Genomic DNA, 15467 nt, shown 5'->3' with positions numbered 1-15467 from the left:
TTTTGCTATTGTTGTAATTTTTAGGTTTTTTTCTTTGTTATTATAAATAATTGTTTATGTAGATTGGTATTGTAGTTGATATTGTGTGTTACGTTCTCATTTTTCTATAAATTGATATTATTTTCTACGTTCTCATGTTAAAACTAAAATGCAAATGAACCCTCCAATGTTATAACCTTCCCCTAATATTATAATGGTCAACATAAACGACTTGTTCAATGGTATTGATATCTAACTTGTAGATGATTTCATACTAAGCACACAACACCACAAATAATATATAATCAAAACACAAGAATGATTAAATTATTATTCCATAAAAAGTCATTTACCTCTAAAAGAAACACATTTGTTACATAATATCATATTTTGCCTTATGTACAAAATTTATTCAAAATTAAAAAAATAAAATAAAAAGAAAAACATAAAAAAATCTTATCCTACCTTTTAAAAGTTTTAAATAAAATAATATTCACGCAATTGAAAATTGATACACACGAAAACTGCAAGGTCAGCTTCGGTAGCTCCGGCCAGAATTCTTAACTCTTCTGCCGGTCAGCAATGCGTTCGGAATCCATATTCACACGTCACAAACCGGCAAACAATTTTCTACACCGGCGGACGACCACCCACCTCGTCACTTTTCGGCCCAATGTTATTTAAGGGAGCCTCGTCCGATGTTGACGCGCCAGCGTTCCCCGTCCCAATCACAGGCTTCTGTGACCGGACGGAGAACGCTCGCGACAAAAACGATGGCGCTTTAGAAAACACCGACCGCTCTATACTCCCCATTCGGCGGAAAGATCTTCCTTTACTACTGCCTTCTCCGGTTCTATACCCTTTTCTTCCACTCCCTTCCTGGGCGAATCTCACCATGCTTCCCAAGCGGTTTAGTAGCGCGTCACTGATAACCTGCTTCCGCACGTTATCGGGTAACCGCAACGTAAACCGCTCGGTGTCCTCCCCGAGTTGAACTAAGGAGTGTCCGGTCGAGTGCGACCTGAACTTCTCTGGTTCTCGTACCGACCTCGACCGTGGAGGTCGGTACGGGTGAGCACTTTTAATGCGTTTGAGGATCGGATCCTGGTTGGGGGTGGAAGAAAAGTTTTCGTCCCCAACCAGAATAGAGACACTGGAGCTATTATTTTCTCCCTCCAGCGTCTCTACTTGGTTATTCAAATCGGCTCCTCCTGACTCCAACTCACCAGCACGTTGAGTTGGGTCAGTGGAGCTGTTAACAAGATTCGACCGGCAAACCGGGCACGTCACGTGGTTCTCGAGCCACGCGTCGATGCACTCGGCGTGAAAAACATGATCGCATTTTGGGATTAACCGGATAGTTTCCTCATCTTCGAATTCGTTGAGGCAAACCGCGCATTCCAGCGCTCCTTTACCGATCTTCAACCCTTTTACCGTGGAATAAGCGAACGTCGGGAACGTTTCAAGTATTCCCGCCTCGAGTCCACGGGAAGCCGCGGCTAATCTTCCGGCTCGGCGCATAGAAAGACCGGCTCGGTTGCTTAGACCGTCGTTCGAACACCTACGGATATAAATGGAGAAGAAACCCATGAGGAACAAAGCAACTATAAGAACCACAATTATTATGGCCATTGAAGGGCTGAACCTAGCATACTGGTATTGATCATCTGGTGGTGGTGAAGACTGAGCTTGTGCATAATAGATCGACGATAACAGTGATAACAATAACGGGAAAACCCGTACCGGATGGTTGTTGACGGAATTCATAGTTTGGGATGAACGACAAGGGCAGCGTGCAAAACAGAGAAAGAAAATTGTGAAGGTTTTAGGTGGGTGTTTGTCACAAGTTAGGCTTAGATATTGGTACCTTCTTTTGATCTTCTAGGTGGAAAACTCTTTATATACATTACTTTTAATTAAAATTAAAATAAAATGTCTACGACATCTAGAACTAGTATAGTGAGATTATCTCATTAAAAAAAGTTCTGGGGTAAAAGCAAGTTAACTAAATTAATTAATACTTTTGCAGATAATATTAATCTGCTTTTATTTATACCTAATTTGTTGAATTTTTTTCTTTTAATAACTTAACGAGTACTGGAAAAAATTCTTTCTTTAAGCGTACCACTCTCCATACAAATTTTACCAAATGTACACCCACTTGAACTTATTAAATCAATTACCATTGACCCTTAACATTATTTACATACATATTAGTCCCTGCAACATTTTATTTCACTCAATAGTCTCCACTAAATATATTAAATTAAAAACGATTTTGTTATTGTTAATTACTTTTATTATTATCATTGTTAACATTATTAGTGTGTGTGTGTTTGTATATATAGGCAAAGTATAGAATGAAAACCCACTTGAGTTCTGAAAACCCTATGTAACATTGTTTTGTTTTTTTTGTTACATGTAATATATGTTGTAACATTTAATACAAAACATCGAAACATTAAAAAAAATTGTTTTGCTATTTTTTAACATTTTTTTACTAATTTTTTTATATGTTTTTAGAAGAGAGAAAAAGTTATATTTATGTTAACATTTTTTATTAACTTTAATTGTGGACCAAAAGATTTAATCTTTAATTAAAAACATGTGGTTGAGAATGAGTTTCTAGAGTCTTGACAACTTAAGTGGTTTTTATTTTAACCTAACCCTATATATATAGGGGAGGGATATTTTGAGAACCATGTTGAGTTTTAAGGGCTTAAGAACTCAATTCTTAGCCACACATTTAATTAAATGGATTGAAATATGTGGTTGAGATTAAATCTGACCAAAAAGTCAAAGTAGGAGAGAGAATAAATATGTAAGTGATTACACAAACTTTTACGTCTGTTACACATGTGTAAAAAGTCGACTCGATGCGTAAAAAATTATGTAATTTTTTTACGTATATGTAACATACATATACGCATGTGTAAACAAAATTTCGAAAAAAAAATCGTTACGTTGAGTTCTTAAAACTCAAAAGACTTCTCATTTGAAATCTCCCCTATATATATATATATATATATATATATATATATATATATTAATTTTTAGTAGTTCAATATTAGTATCACTCTCTCACACACATATTTATATATACTTTTATAAATATAATAATGTATTGACAATGATAATAAATAGTATTATGATCCAGGACAGTAAATAAAAAAGAGAAACAAAAAAACTAATAAAACATTATAGAAATAAAAAAAATAAAAATAAATCTACTAAAGAGATCGACCATAAAATTAAAAAAATGTTAAAGGATAATAATATGTTAAATAATATTTTGAAGGAAGTCAAAGTTCAAAGAATGCGGTATGACAAATAACTTATTTATTCTCTTTAACATTCTAATCACCCTATCACCCACCAAAATGAAATGGCTTGATCCATTTATTAACTTATCAAATTAAAATTTACCTTATTTTCACTTGTGCATTTGATAATTGTTTGACTAGATTGGATTTGGTGATGATTTGTTGTATGTGTTTAAAGGTAGCGTTTCAACTTAAAAGTTATATATTTTAAATGGTCTATAACTTTTATTGATTAAAGAGCATTTATAGTCTAGTAGCGGGAATATTATGACAGTTTACGAAGACAAAACATAAAGTTGAAGGAACATATTCCCATTTTTATTCTTTACTTTGTGGCTATACTCTTGGAATGTTTATAAGCTTTGCATTCGATGAATGGCGAAACTCCTCGTTAAAATAACTAGGCTTGTTTACGAACATCGTGTTTAATTTGATTTATGTATTAACGGCCGTTTGGAAGATCTTTAATGTTGTCATGGTGATGTTCATTTCCCCGTGTATAAAATCGTGGGTGCTAGGCTGCTAGGTCCCCAAAGAGAAGCTCGCACAATAGTCTGTCCATCAGTCCCAACCGGGAGATCAGTGATTTCGGGTATTTATATTATCTTGAATGGCAGATCTAGTATTTAATGTTGTCATGGTGATGTTCATATCTTACATTATGATTAGATGGCATTGTTGCCTTAAGGTGTAAAAGTTGTTAGGCGGTCCTAGGCGGTTGACTGGAGAGTTACGAGTACTCGGAGTAGTCAAGGATTACTCGGAAATTACCTAAGGAGTACTCGGCCGAGGCAGGGAGTACTCGATCTAGGCGGGGGTAATCGAGAAAGACTCGGCCGCCTACTCGAAAGTTTTACAACATTGGTTGCCGAATATGATCAACATGTCTTCAGTTGGTCATGTATATTACTATTTCTAGGTATAAAACAAAAAAATGCGCTATACATTGATATAATAACTTCTTATTTATTGATAGAAAAAGAACCAGCTCAAAGTAATACATAGAAATAGTTTGAATTATTTTGGTCAAATATGCATGTGAAACTATTTTGAATATGTTATAGGTGTTATATAACAATAACTAACACAGGATTAATGTTATTTCTTTAGAGCTTTTAGAAGAGTTATAAGAGAAGTAGAGAAAATCTTTGAAAGAGTATATATGATGGTGCATCTTTTTCATTATATTAGTGTGGTACTTATATTACAAAAGGAGTAGACAAAAATTACTATTAAGGAGACAACTAGGTAAGTAAGATTAATCTAGGCTTTGAAAATGCATGCATCCATTTATTGTAAATTTGACCCAATTATTACAACACTCCCCCTTGGATGATGCGTTTTCAAACTTAGAGTCTAATCTTGAAGTACTGCCTCATTAAAAACCTTGCCAAAGAAAACCCAGTGGGAAAAAACTTTAGCTAAGGGAAAAAGAGTGCAGTATATAGCTCCCCCTCAAGTTGTAGCTCGTTACATTGTCCGTACATGTCGCATGCCAATATCATGAATACGTTTCCTTAAAGTCACTGTAGGGAGTGCCTTTGTGAACAGATCTGCTGAATTGTTGCTAGATTGGACATGTCTTATTTCAACTTGTTTATCTTTGATAAGGTCTTGAGTATATGAGAAGAATCTTGGAGGTATATGTTTTGTTCTGTCGGTTTTGATATACCCTTCTTTCATTTGTGAGACACAGCCTGAATTGTCTTCATAGATTGGTGTCGGACTTGCATCTTTCTCTAGTCCACAAGAGGTTACTATGAGTTGTGTCATAGATCTTAACCAAACACACTCTCTAGAAGCTTCATGTAGTGCAATGACTTCAGCATGATTTGAGGATGTTGCAACAAGTGTTTGTTTCTGAGAGCGCCATGAAATTGCAGTTCCTCCATTCTTAAACACGTATCCAGTTTGAGATTTTGCCTTATGGGGATCTGATAAATAACCTACATCTGCATAACCAACTAACCCTTCTTTTGAGTCATTAGAATAAAATAAACCTAAATCGACAGTTCCTTTTAGATACCGAAAAATATGTTTAATGCCATTCCAATGTCTTATAGTAGGGGATGAACTGAATCTTGCCAACAGATTTACTGCAAAAGAAATGTCAGGTTTCGTACAATTAGTAAGATACATAAGCGCTCCAATTGCACTGAGGAATGGTACTTCTGGACCAAGAACCTCCTCATTTTCTTCACAAGGACGGAATGGATCATTGTTGACATTGAGTGATCTAACAACCATTGGGGTACTTAAAGGATTTGCCTTGTCCATATTGAAACGTTTTAAGAGTTTTTCAGTATGATTCGACTGGTGGACAAGTATTCCATTATTCATATGCTCAATCTGTAAACCAAGACAATATTTGGTTTTTCCAAGGTCTTTCATTTCAAATTATTTCTTTAAATGAATGATCGTTTCATGGATTTCGTTAGGCGTCCCAATTATATTTAGATCATCAACATATACGGCTATGATCACAAATCCTGATGTTGTCTTCTTAATAAAAACACATGGACAAATAAGATTATTTGTATAGCCTTTGCTTATAAGATAATCACTCAGACGATTATACCACATTCTTCCAGATTGTTTCAACCCATATAAAGATCTTTGCAATTTGATTGAACACATTTCTTTGGGCTTTGAGCTTAATGCTTTAGGAATTTCAAATCCTTTTGGAATTTTCATATAGATGTCACTATCGAGTGATCCATATAAGTAAGCTGTAACAACATCCATAAGACACATTTCTAATTTTTTAGAAACTGCCAAGATGATTAAATATCTAAACGTAATAGCATCCATAACAGGGGAATACGTTTCTTCATAGTCAATTCCTGGCCTTTGAGAAAAACCTTGAGCTACAAGTCTAGCTTTATATCTTGTAACTTCATATTTCTCATTACGTTTTCTCACCAAAACCCATTTATATCCTATAGGCTTTATTGACTTTGGTGTTATGACAATAGGTCCAAAAACCTTTCTATTGTTTATTGAATTTAATTCAGCTTGCATGGCATCTTTCCATTTGTTCCAATCTTGTCGTCTTTGACAATCATCTACAGATTTTGGTTCAGGATCATCATTTTCTTCCATGATATCACTTGCTACGGAATAAGAAAATATATCATCAATATTTTCCATTTCATCTCGATCCCACATTACATGTGTTTGACCATAGTTGATTGACAACTCTTTGTTGGAATCATTTATTTCTTCCTGGGGGAAGGTTATATCATTTACCTCTTCCCGAGGGAAGGTTTTGCCATTTTCTCTTTCTTTATGGTCAGTATCCTTAACCTTTCCAGAATCTTTTCTTTTTCGAGGATTTTTATCCTTTGAACCGATTGGCCTCCCACGTTTTAAACGTTTTTGGGATTCATGAGATGTATTATCATGGTTTTGCTTTCTTGGAATCTCAACTCGAGCTGGAGCATTAACAGCTGGTATATGAGATTTAGTGACCCTGTTTGTATTAGTAAATGCACGGTAACTGATTTGCAATTTCTTGTAGATATATTATCTTTTGAACCTCTGTCTCACTTTGTTTTGACCTTGGTTCTAGGTGTAACAATGATGGCACACACCATGATATATCACTTTCTTGCCTTTTCATTTCTCCCTCTAATGCCGGGAATATTGCCTCGTTAAAATGGCAATCGAGAAAACATGCTGTAAATACATCACCTATTAAAGGTTCAAGATATCTTATGATGGAAGGTGTTTCATATCCAACGTATATTCCCAACCTTCTTTGAGGACCCATTTTTGTGCGTTGTGGCGGTGCAATAGGAACATACACAGCACACCCAAAAATTCTAAGGTGGGAAATGTTTGGCTCATTGCCGGAAACAAGTTGTATGGGAGAGTATTTATGATTTGCACTTGGTCTCACACGAATTAATGATCCAGCATGCAGAACTGCGTGACCCCAAATAGAAACAGGGAGTTTTGTCCTCATTATTAATGGTTTAGCTATCAGTTGTAGGCGTTTGATCAACAACTCAGCTAAACCATTTTGCGTGTGCACGTGAGCAACGGGGTGTTCAAAAACAATCCCCACAGACATGCAATAATCATCGAAATCATGCGATGTAAATTCTCCCGCATTATCGAGCCTTACTCTTTTAATGGTATAATCGGGAAAATGTGCACGTACTTTGATGATTCGAGCAAGAAATTTTGCAAAAGCGACATTACGACTCGATAATAAAGAGACATAAGACCATCTGCTGGATGCGTCTATTAAGACCATGAAGTATCTAAATGATCCACATAGTGGATGAATTGGTCCACATATATCACCTTGAATTCTTTCAAGAAACATCGGTGACTCTTTATCAACTTTTAATGGCGAAGGCCTTGTAATTAATTTCCCAAGAGAAAAAAGATGTGCATTAAGGCATTTTATCTATTTTGTGGATCTTTTGGTCTTTCAATGGATGCCCATGTGTATTTTCAATGATCCTTTTCATCATTGTGGATCCTGGATGGCCTAATATGTCATGCCATAAGTTTACAATACCAGAATCACAACAATTTTCTTTGACTGCCATATGTGCTTGAGGCACATTTATATATGTATAATGCAAACCAGAATGAAGCATTGGTAGCCTTTCCAATATATGACTTCTCTTTATAATATGTAAATATTTTTCATTATCAAAAGTCCTCGACTGGGTATCATATCCATTGTGATATATATTCTTGAAACTCAACAAATTTCTGGTTGATTTTGGAGAAAATAGAGCATTTTCTACTAAAAGCTTTGTACCATTCGGTAATTCTAAATTAGCTTTTCCCACTCCTTCTATTATGTCAGAAGGACCTCATATTGTGTTAATATTTCCCTTTATTGGTTTTAATTCATGAAAATATTTTTGAGATTTTAAGATAGTATGTGTAGCACCACTATCCACTATGCATAAATCAGCATCATTTGATTGATCTTTTGCTCCAATGAAATTCATTTTAATCTTCGAATATAAAGGAAAAACAATAAGTGCATATATTATACATTCCTAAATTTATTACAAGAAACTTTTATTTTCTCATGAAAGGAAAAGTAATTAAACATAGTTAAGACATAAACATGAAAGGAAATACATAATTATCATTGTGATTTTACAATATCACTTTCAGGGTTCAAATTCATTGATAAAATATGAGATATTCAATTCAATATCGGTATCATCAATTTTGTCGATATGATTCACTTCATTTTCCTTTCCTCACAGAGATGTTTAATATAATTCACATAGATGTGAAGGTATTCGACAAGTCTTTGCCCAATGATTAGTACTTCCACATCTGAAACATGAGCCTCGATCATTCTGGGATGTACCAGCATCATTTTTAAACTTGTTTTGCTGGTTAGCATGGTAATTATTAGCTTTTTAGCTACGACCACGACCGCGACCGTGTTCACGTCCACAATTATTATTCCATTTAAATGAGTGGTTGCGACCACTAAAATGGGTTTTATTGAAATAGTTTCGGCCACGCCCATGGCCTTGTTCTCATTTACGTCTAGAATTCTTATGATCGTTATTATAAGCAATATTTGCTTCTGGTATGGCTAATGATCCTGTGGGACGACTTTAATGGTTTTTCATTAATAGCTTATTATTTTGCTCTGCTATGATGAGATTTGTATTCAGATCAGAGTATGTTTGAAAATTATGCAACCGTAATTGTTGTTGCAAAATTATATTTGATGCATGAAAAGTAGAGTAAGTTTTTTCTAACTTATCTGCCTCGGACATAATTTGTCCACAATATTCAAGCATTGAACATATATTTAATAGAGTAGATGTGTAATCATTCACTTTTTTAAAATCTTGGAACCTTAGACTGTTCCATTCAGCTCTAGCAGTAGAGAGTAATGAATCCCTTTGATGATCAAATCTGCTTTTTAGTTCTTTCCATAAAACACTTGGATTATCATGATTAAAATACTCCAACTGAAGTATTTCATCGATGTGTTTATGAATAAAGACATCAGCTTTTTCTCTATTGTCGTCATCCAATGGGTTGTTTTCATTAATTGCTTCTAACACACCCATTGATTTGAGGTGTCTTTTGATATTTGTTGTCCATGGCATTTTATTACTAAACACAAATTAGATAGATATTAGGATTACATACTTATTAAAATTGAAAGAAGATACAAAGGTAGAGCAATAAGTAGATAAAGGAAAAAGAAAAAATCAAACTCCTTAGGTGGGAGATTACAAATTAAGAACAATAAGATTATCATTATTATGGTGGCTAACATCAAAACTGGGTGAAGCATCTTTCAAAAATATTATCTTGGGTATTACTGAGAAGAATAGTTTTGTATTTGTGAAAAAAATTGAGATTGATAATTGGTTATTTGTAGTGAAAAATTTATAACCGTTTTATAACGGCTATAAGACCGTTTCATCAACGGTTACATACATACATACATTATTTTGTAAGTAACAGAACAAATGAGATATAACTAATAATCTATTAAATAAAATGTAAAATTAGTATGCAGAATAATGAATTTGTTTATGGTACATAAAGAATCATTAGTACATGAATTAAATTTAGTGTGCATAATAAAAGTTATAGAGATAGTAAGTAAAGGTTAGAGAGTTATTAGTACATGAATAAGATGTCTTTTATATTTGTTTTGTTTCATCATTATAGTTATCTTTTTAATCATTATTAATGATATGTTTACCTTGTTTATGATTGACGTCTTCTTTCTTGGTTGATCTTCTTGATTAAGCCACAAGCGATTCGTGTTGATAACGTGTTATAATATAACAATGACTAACACATGATTAATGTTATTTCTTAAGAGCTTTTAGAAGAGTTATAAGAGAAGTAGAGAAAGATTATATATCTTTGAAAGAGTATATATGATGGTGCATCTTTTCCATTACATTAGTGTGGTATTTATACTACAAAAGGAGTAAACAAAAATTACTATTAAGGAGACAACTAGGTAAGTAAGATTAATCTAGGCTTTGAAAATGCATACATCCATTTATTGTAAATTTGACCCAATTATTACAACAATAGGATCTTTTAAATATTCTGTGTTTCATTATTTTTCATTTCGATTTACTTGAGTTCTATAGACAGTAAAAACTTCTTACATAAATTGATCATAGTGCTTTCACTTCCCTGAGTGTGTAATCTCTTCTTTATTTTGATGATACATTTTTCCCCCATGTCTTCTGTAATCATTGGATGCTGTTTGGTTAAGTTAAATCCTCCCTACATTTGATATAATAAGCACCTTTGTTTAAGTGACTATTCTTTTTACGTCTTCATCGCCCGATCAAAGAACAAAACATTTTAAAAAGGGTGGTTAAAAGATTAGGAGGAGGGTTGTCCTTATTAGAAGTCACGAGGAGAAGGGTTAAAGCATGATTTTCTGTTTCATTTATGCACATCAATACTCCAATCTAACGGTGAATGACTTACATGTTGGTTTTCAAAATTTCCAAGGAATGTGCTAGCTTGGTTAGTCATCTTAGTCAAATACTTAAGGTATTTGGTTATTTGTAAAGTTTGCTAGGAAGTTACTTTTACTATGTTGTTGGACTTAATCGTTTGAGTTTAAATGTGAAGAAGTGAAACGGGGTGGTGCAAAAGAAACTTTGAGAGCAAATTTGATGGAATTCGAAATTTGTGGGGGTTTGAGTCAGTTTATATTTAGTTAATTAATTATGGTGATTTTGTTAGGCTTATCTGTTAGGAGATAAATTGAGTTTATTTGGATTAGTTTTGTTTTTCTAGTTGTTAGGAATTCGAGTTTAACAAGAATTCAGTCGCATATGATCCTTAGGGGGGCGGTGCCATTATATGTTGCTCTTAAAACCTAATAAGAAATCTTTACCTTCGGTCATTCTTGATTTGATTTTCGTATCTCCCAAAGTACTTATTGTGAGGTTATCTATTGCAAGTTGCATATGCATTTCGTATTATGAACTATGTTACTCAAGCATGTCCTTAGACAATTGTCTTAAGTAAAAAATGCAAGTTAGAATGCCAACTCATTGTCACATAGGAACTGAGTCTTTAACAGTCCATCTTAACTCGTTTGTTGTGGTGTAACTAATATTTACATAAATTTTTTTTTTGATCTTAGAATGATTTCTTTATATTCGTTGAAACCAATCAAACGATTTACAATGAAGTGGCAGGTAACCGGACAACAAGCTGCGCCGCAACCCCCTTTTGGATAAAAAAATTAATGTGTGCATGGTTGCATGTGATGGTGGAGAGAAGTGGACCCCACCCACCCAAAGTGTGGGAGAACGTTAAGGTGATGGCGTTGATGGGAGCTAACTTCAAAAAACAAGGCCGACTTTCAAGGAGGGTAGGGCATTCGACGGACCCCAACGTGAAACCCCGCTATGCCCAGTATGTATTTATTTTTAAATTATATATATTTTTATGAAAAATAATATGTATATGTAATGTTTAAACTCAATTATATAAACACTAGCTTGGTCTAGTAGTAAATGAGTATGACTCCTATTTAAAAGGTTGTGGGTTCTAATCTCACTTGAAACATGTTTAAGCCTATTTTTATACAAAAAGTTTGTTATACAACCCAAATCACAACCAAGTAAGTCTATTTATATATTAAATTGTTAAAAAAAAAACTTAGAGGCCCAAATTTTTTTAACAATTCTCAAAAACGAGCCTGTCAATAAACAATATATCAATTCAAATTAAGTTGATGAGCAAGATAGTGTATACAAAAGCTGAAACTAATAACTATGATAATCAAAAAACAAGAGGGTAGACAGTGAATTCAAAGTTGATTTTCATTGATTATTTGTTTTTGTCAGAGAGAAAATACAAAATAAATAGAAAAACTTTTTGTGAGCTTTTAGCCTAACAATGGCAATGTAAAACAAATAAAGGATGTGAATCCTTGATTGATTCTCTCAAAAGGCTCTATCTTGGATGTCAATTAGGTGTATCAATCTCTAACAAAAGTAAATGATATTGATTGCGTACTGATCCTTGATTTATCTTTATTTATTTATTTTCTAACACCCCCCCCCCCCCCCCTCAAGTTGAGTAGTGGGGTCTCCAATACTCAACTTGCCGAGACAATTGTTGAAAATTCTTCCGTTGACGGCTTTGGTTAATATATCAGCTAACTGGTCTTCTGATCGGACGAATGGTAGTTCTATAATTCCCACTTCAAGTTTTTCTTTGATGATGTTCCTATCAACCTCTATATGCTTTGTTCGATCGTGTTGAACCGGATTTTCTGAAATTTGTATAGCAGCCTTGTTGTCGCATATAATCTTGTTGGCTTCGGTTTGGAGAAAGCAATTTCTATCATTAGTTTACGTATCCACAGAACTTCTGCCACGCCCCCGTGCTATCCCTCTGAATTCCGCTTCAGCACTAGATAGTGCTACTACTTTCTGTTTTTTGCTTCTCCATGTAACTAAATTTCCATCAACTAGTGTGAAGTACCCTGCTGTTGATCTTGCATCATCTTTGTCCCCTGCCCAATCAGCATCAGTGTATATTTGGATTTTTAGGTGTTTGTTTGGTTGAAAGAGAACCCTATGACCTGTTGTCCCTTTGAGATATCTAATTATTCTCCATACTGCCTCCATGTGAGCGACTTAGGGTTGGTGCATAAATTTGCTGACTACCCCTACGGCATATGCAATGTCCGGACGAGTGTGTGAGAGATATATCAATTTTCCTACCAAGCGCTGGTATCTTTCTTTGTTTGCCAATTCCCCTCCTTCCTCCATATGAAGTTTATGATTTACCATCATTGGTGTGTCCGCCGATTTGCAATCGATCATTCCTGTCTCAGCCAAAAGATCAAGTATATATTTTTTCTGACATATAAATATACCCCTTTTAGACCTTAGTACTTCAATTCCAAGAAAGTACTTTAGTTTTCCTAGGTCCTTCATTTCGAATTCCATGAATAGGTTTTCTTTTAATTTCTTCATTTCTTCCTCATCGTTGCCTGTAATAATCATATCATCAACATATATAATTAAACAAGTTACAAGGTTACCTCGGTTTTTAAGGACGAGCGTATGATCGGAATTGCTTTGTCGAAAAACGTATCCCTTCATTGCTAAGGTGAATCTGCTGAACCAAGCTCTAGGAGATTGTTTAAGCCCATAGATAGTTTTTTTAAACGACATTCTTCCTTTGCTTTAAAATTTTCTGTGAACCCAGGTGGGGCTTCCATGTAGACTTCTTCTTTTAATTCCCCATGAATGAATGCATTCTTAACATCAAATTGATGAAGTGGCCATCCTTTATTGGCAGCAATAGAAAAAAGGACTCTGATTGTGTCAATCTTGGCTACTAGAGAGAATGTTTCTTGGTAGTCAATTCCATACGTTTGGGTATAGCCTTTAGCCACCAACCGTGCTTTGTATCTTTCAATGGTTCCGTCTAGTTTGTGTTTAATCATGAATACCTATCGACATCCTACCGGTTTCTTCCCTGGTGGACGGTTACATTTTTCCCATGTATCATTTTTAATAAATGCCTTCATCTCTGTTTCCATAGCATCCTTCCAGTTCTTGGATTTTAAGGCTTGTTCTACAGAGTTCGGAATATGCTCAGCGTATAAGGAAGCGTTAAATGCTTTGGCTTCTTTTGACAGGTTTTCTTCGGCTATGTTTGCAATAGGATACCTACTTGATTTGGATTGTTTCTCTCGGGAGTATCTTTTTGCAGGTATTCCTCCATTGACTCTTGGTGGGAGGACGTATTTCTCGGTCGTTTCTTCTTGTGTTGTTTCTTCTTGTATAGGTTCTTGTTCCTCCCGCACTACTTCCTGCACTGCTTGTTCTCCTTCTACTTCATGATCAATATGTTCATGAGTTACGTCTTCAGGTGTTTGTGAATTACTTTCTCCGAATGTAAGGTTGGGAACATTTGGGTTTGGAACACTGATTGAAGGCCCACCAGGTTGATATGAGGTCGGTGACTCATCTTGGGTACTATGATTAATTTCATCATATGATGGGCCCATTTTGGAACCCATTTTAACCAACTCAAGGTATCATGCCCTTTTTCCTCCTCACTACTATGCTGGGAGGTATAAAAGTACTCTGTTTCAAGAAAGTCACAGTTCATGGTAGTGTATACATGACGTTTTGCTGGGCTATAACATCGGTACCCTTTTTGGTTGACCCAATAGCCTACAAAAACACATTTTTCAGCACATGGGTCAAGTTTGCTTCGATTGATTTTAGATATGTGGACAAAAACTGAACACCCAAATATTCGTGGTTGAAGTGTAAGAGGTGGGGTTTGGTGAATTCAGAAAGGACTTGAAGAGGGGTTTTTAGGTCAATAGACTTTGTTGGTAATCTGTTGATAAGATATGTAGCAATTGCAAGTGCTTCGGGCCAGAAAGATTTTGGAACTTGGGATTCGATCAGAAGAGCTTGAGTTATTTCAAGTAAAATACGGTTTTTCCGTTAAACTGTGTCGTTTTGTTCGGGAGTGTTGGAACACGATGTTTGGTGAATAATTCCTTTTGTTTGGCAAAAATGTTTCATAGAATCGTTAACGAATTCCCCCCCCCCCCCCCCCCCCCCGTTATCGGACCGAAGGATTTGGATATTGGCTTTGAATTGTGTTTGTATCATGGTGTAGAACATAGTAAATTTATCAAAAACTTCAGATTTATTTTTTAAAAAATAGATCCATGTCATACGAGTGCAATCGTCAATAAATGAAACGAAAAAACGGAAGTGTTGCTCCCCAATAACTTTTGTCGGACCCCAAACGTCCGAATGAATAAGTGAAAACGGTAAACCAACTTTTGTGTTATTTGGTTTAAAGGTATGTCTATGACTTTTCGCCATGACACATGTTTCACAAGTTATTGTTTCATTACTAGGAAATAATTTTGGAAATAAAATATGCAAATAACCGATAGATGGATGTCCATAACCAAGCTTCTCTGTTTATTGTTCCATGGGCTAACATCATAGTACCATGGTGAGTTACTTCGCCCACATAATATATGTGACATCTGCCCTGATCCGACCCGACCCAGGTACCCGTTTCTCCGACCCGATCTCTTTCTTTTATGATTTAATATTTATACTTATACTTTACTTATAAATAATAATATATATTTCCTTCCCGCCTCTTCCT

The 15467-nt window shown here is 34.9% G+C and overlaps 1 protein-coding gene and 1 pseudogene across 1 annotated transcript; both read right to left on the bottom strand.

Annotated features, from left to right (window-relative positions):
* Positions 1-590: 590 nt before the first annotated feature.
* Positions 591-1746, bottom strand: LOC143603864 (E3 ubiquitin-protein ligase ATL6 pseudogene; annotated as a pseudogene).
* A 10912-nt stretch (positions 1747-12658) lies between these two features.
* On the bottom strand, positions 12659-13764 carry LOC143603865 (uncharacterized). The gene is made up of 3 exons (XM_077080536.1): positions 13488-13764; positions 13189-13305; positions 12659-12822 (listed from the first exon to the last, which is right to left on the bottom strand). The coding sequence occupies exons 1-3, from the start codon at positions 13762-13764 to the stop codon at positions 12659-12661; spliced, it is 558 nt and encodes a 185-aa protein (XP_076936651.1).
* Positions 13765-15467: the final 1703 nt, after the last annotated feature.

The sequence above is a fragment of the Bidens hawaiensis genome, unplaced genomic scaffold, assembly GCF_021521415.1.
Source record: "Bidens hawaiensis isolate Kalapana, Puna unplaced genomic scaffold, B.hawaiensis_p1.1 tig00063234_1, whole genome shotgun sequence".
Taxonomy (NCBI): domain Eukaryota; kingdom Viridiplantae; phylum Streptophyta; class Magnoliopsida; order Asterales; family Asteraceae; genus Bidens; species Bidens hawaiensis.
This window is presented reverse-complemented; position numbering and strand designations above follow the sequence as displayed.

Coding starts and splice junctions, on each gene's coding strand:
- LOC143603865 (XM_077080536.1), bottom strand. CDS start 13,764: ATGATTAAACACAAACTAGACGGAACCATTGAAAGATACAAAGCACGG. Junction 13,306..13,487: donor TTTTAAAGCAAAGGAAGAAT/GTCGTTTAAAAA, acceptor TGATTATTACAG/GCAACGATGAGGAAGAAATG. Junction 12,823..13,188: donor AGTACTAAGGTCTAAAAGGG/GTATATTTATAT, acceptor CTGATTGGGCAG/GGGACAAAGATGATGCAAGA.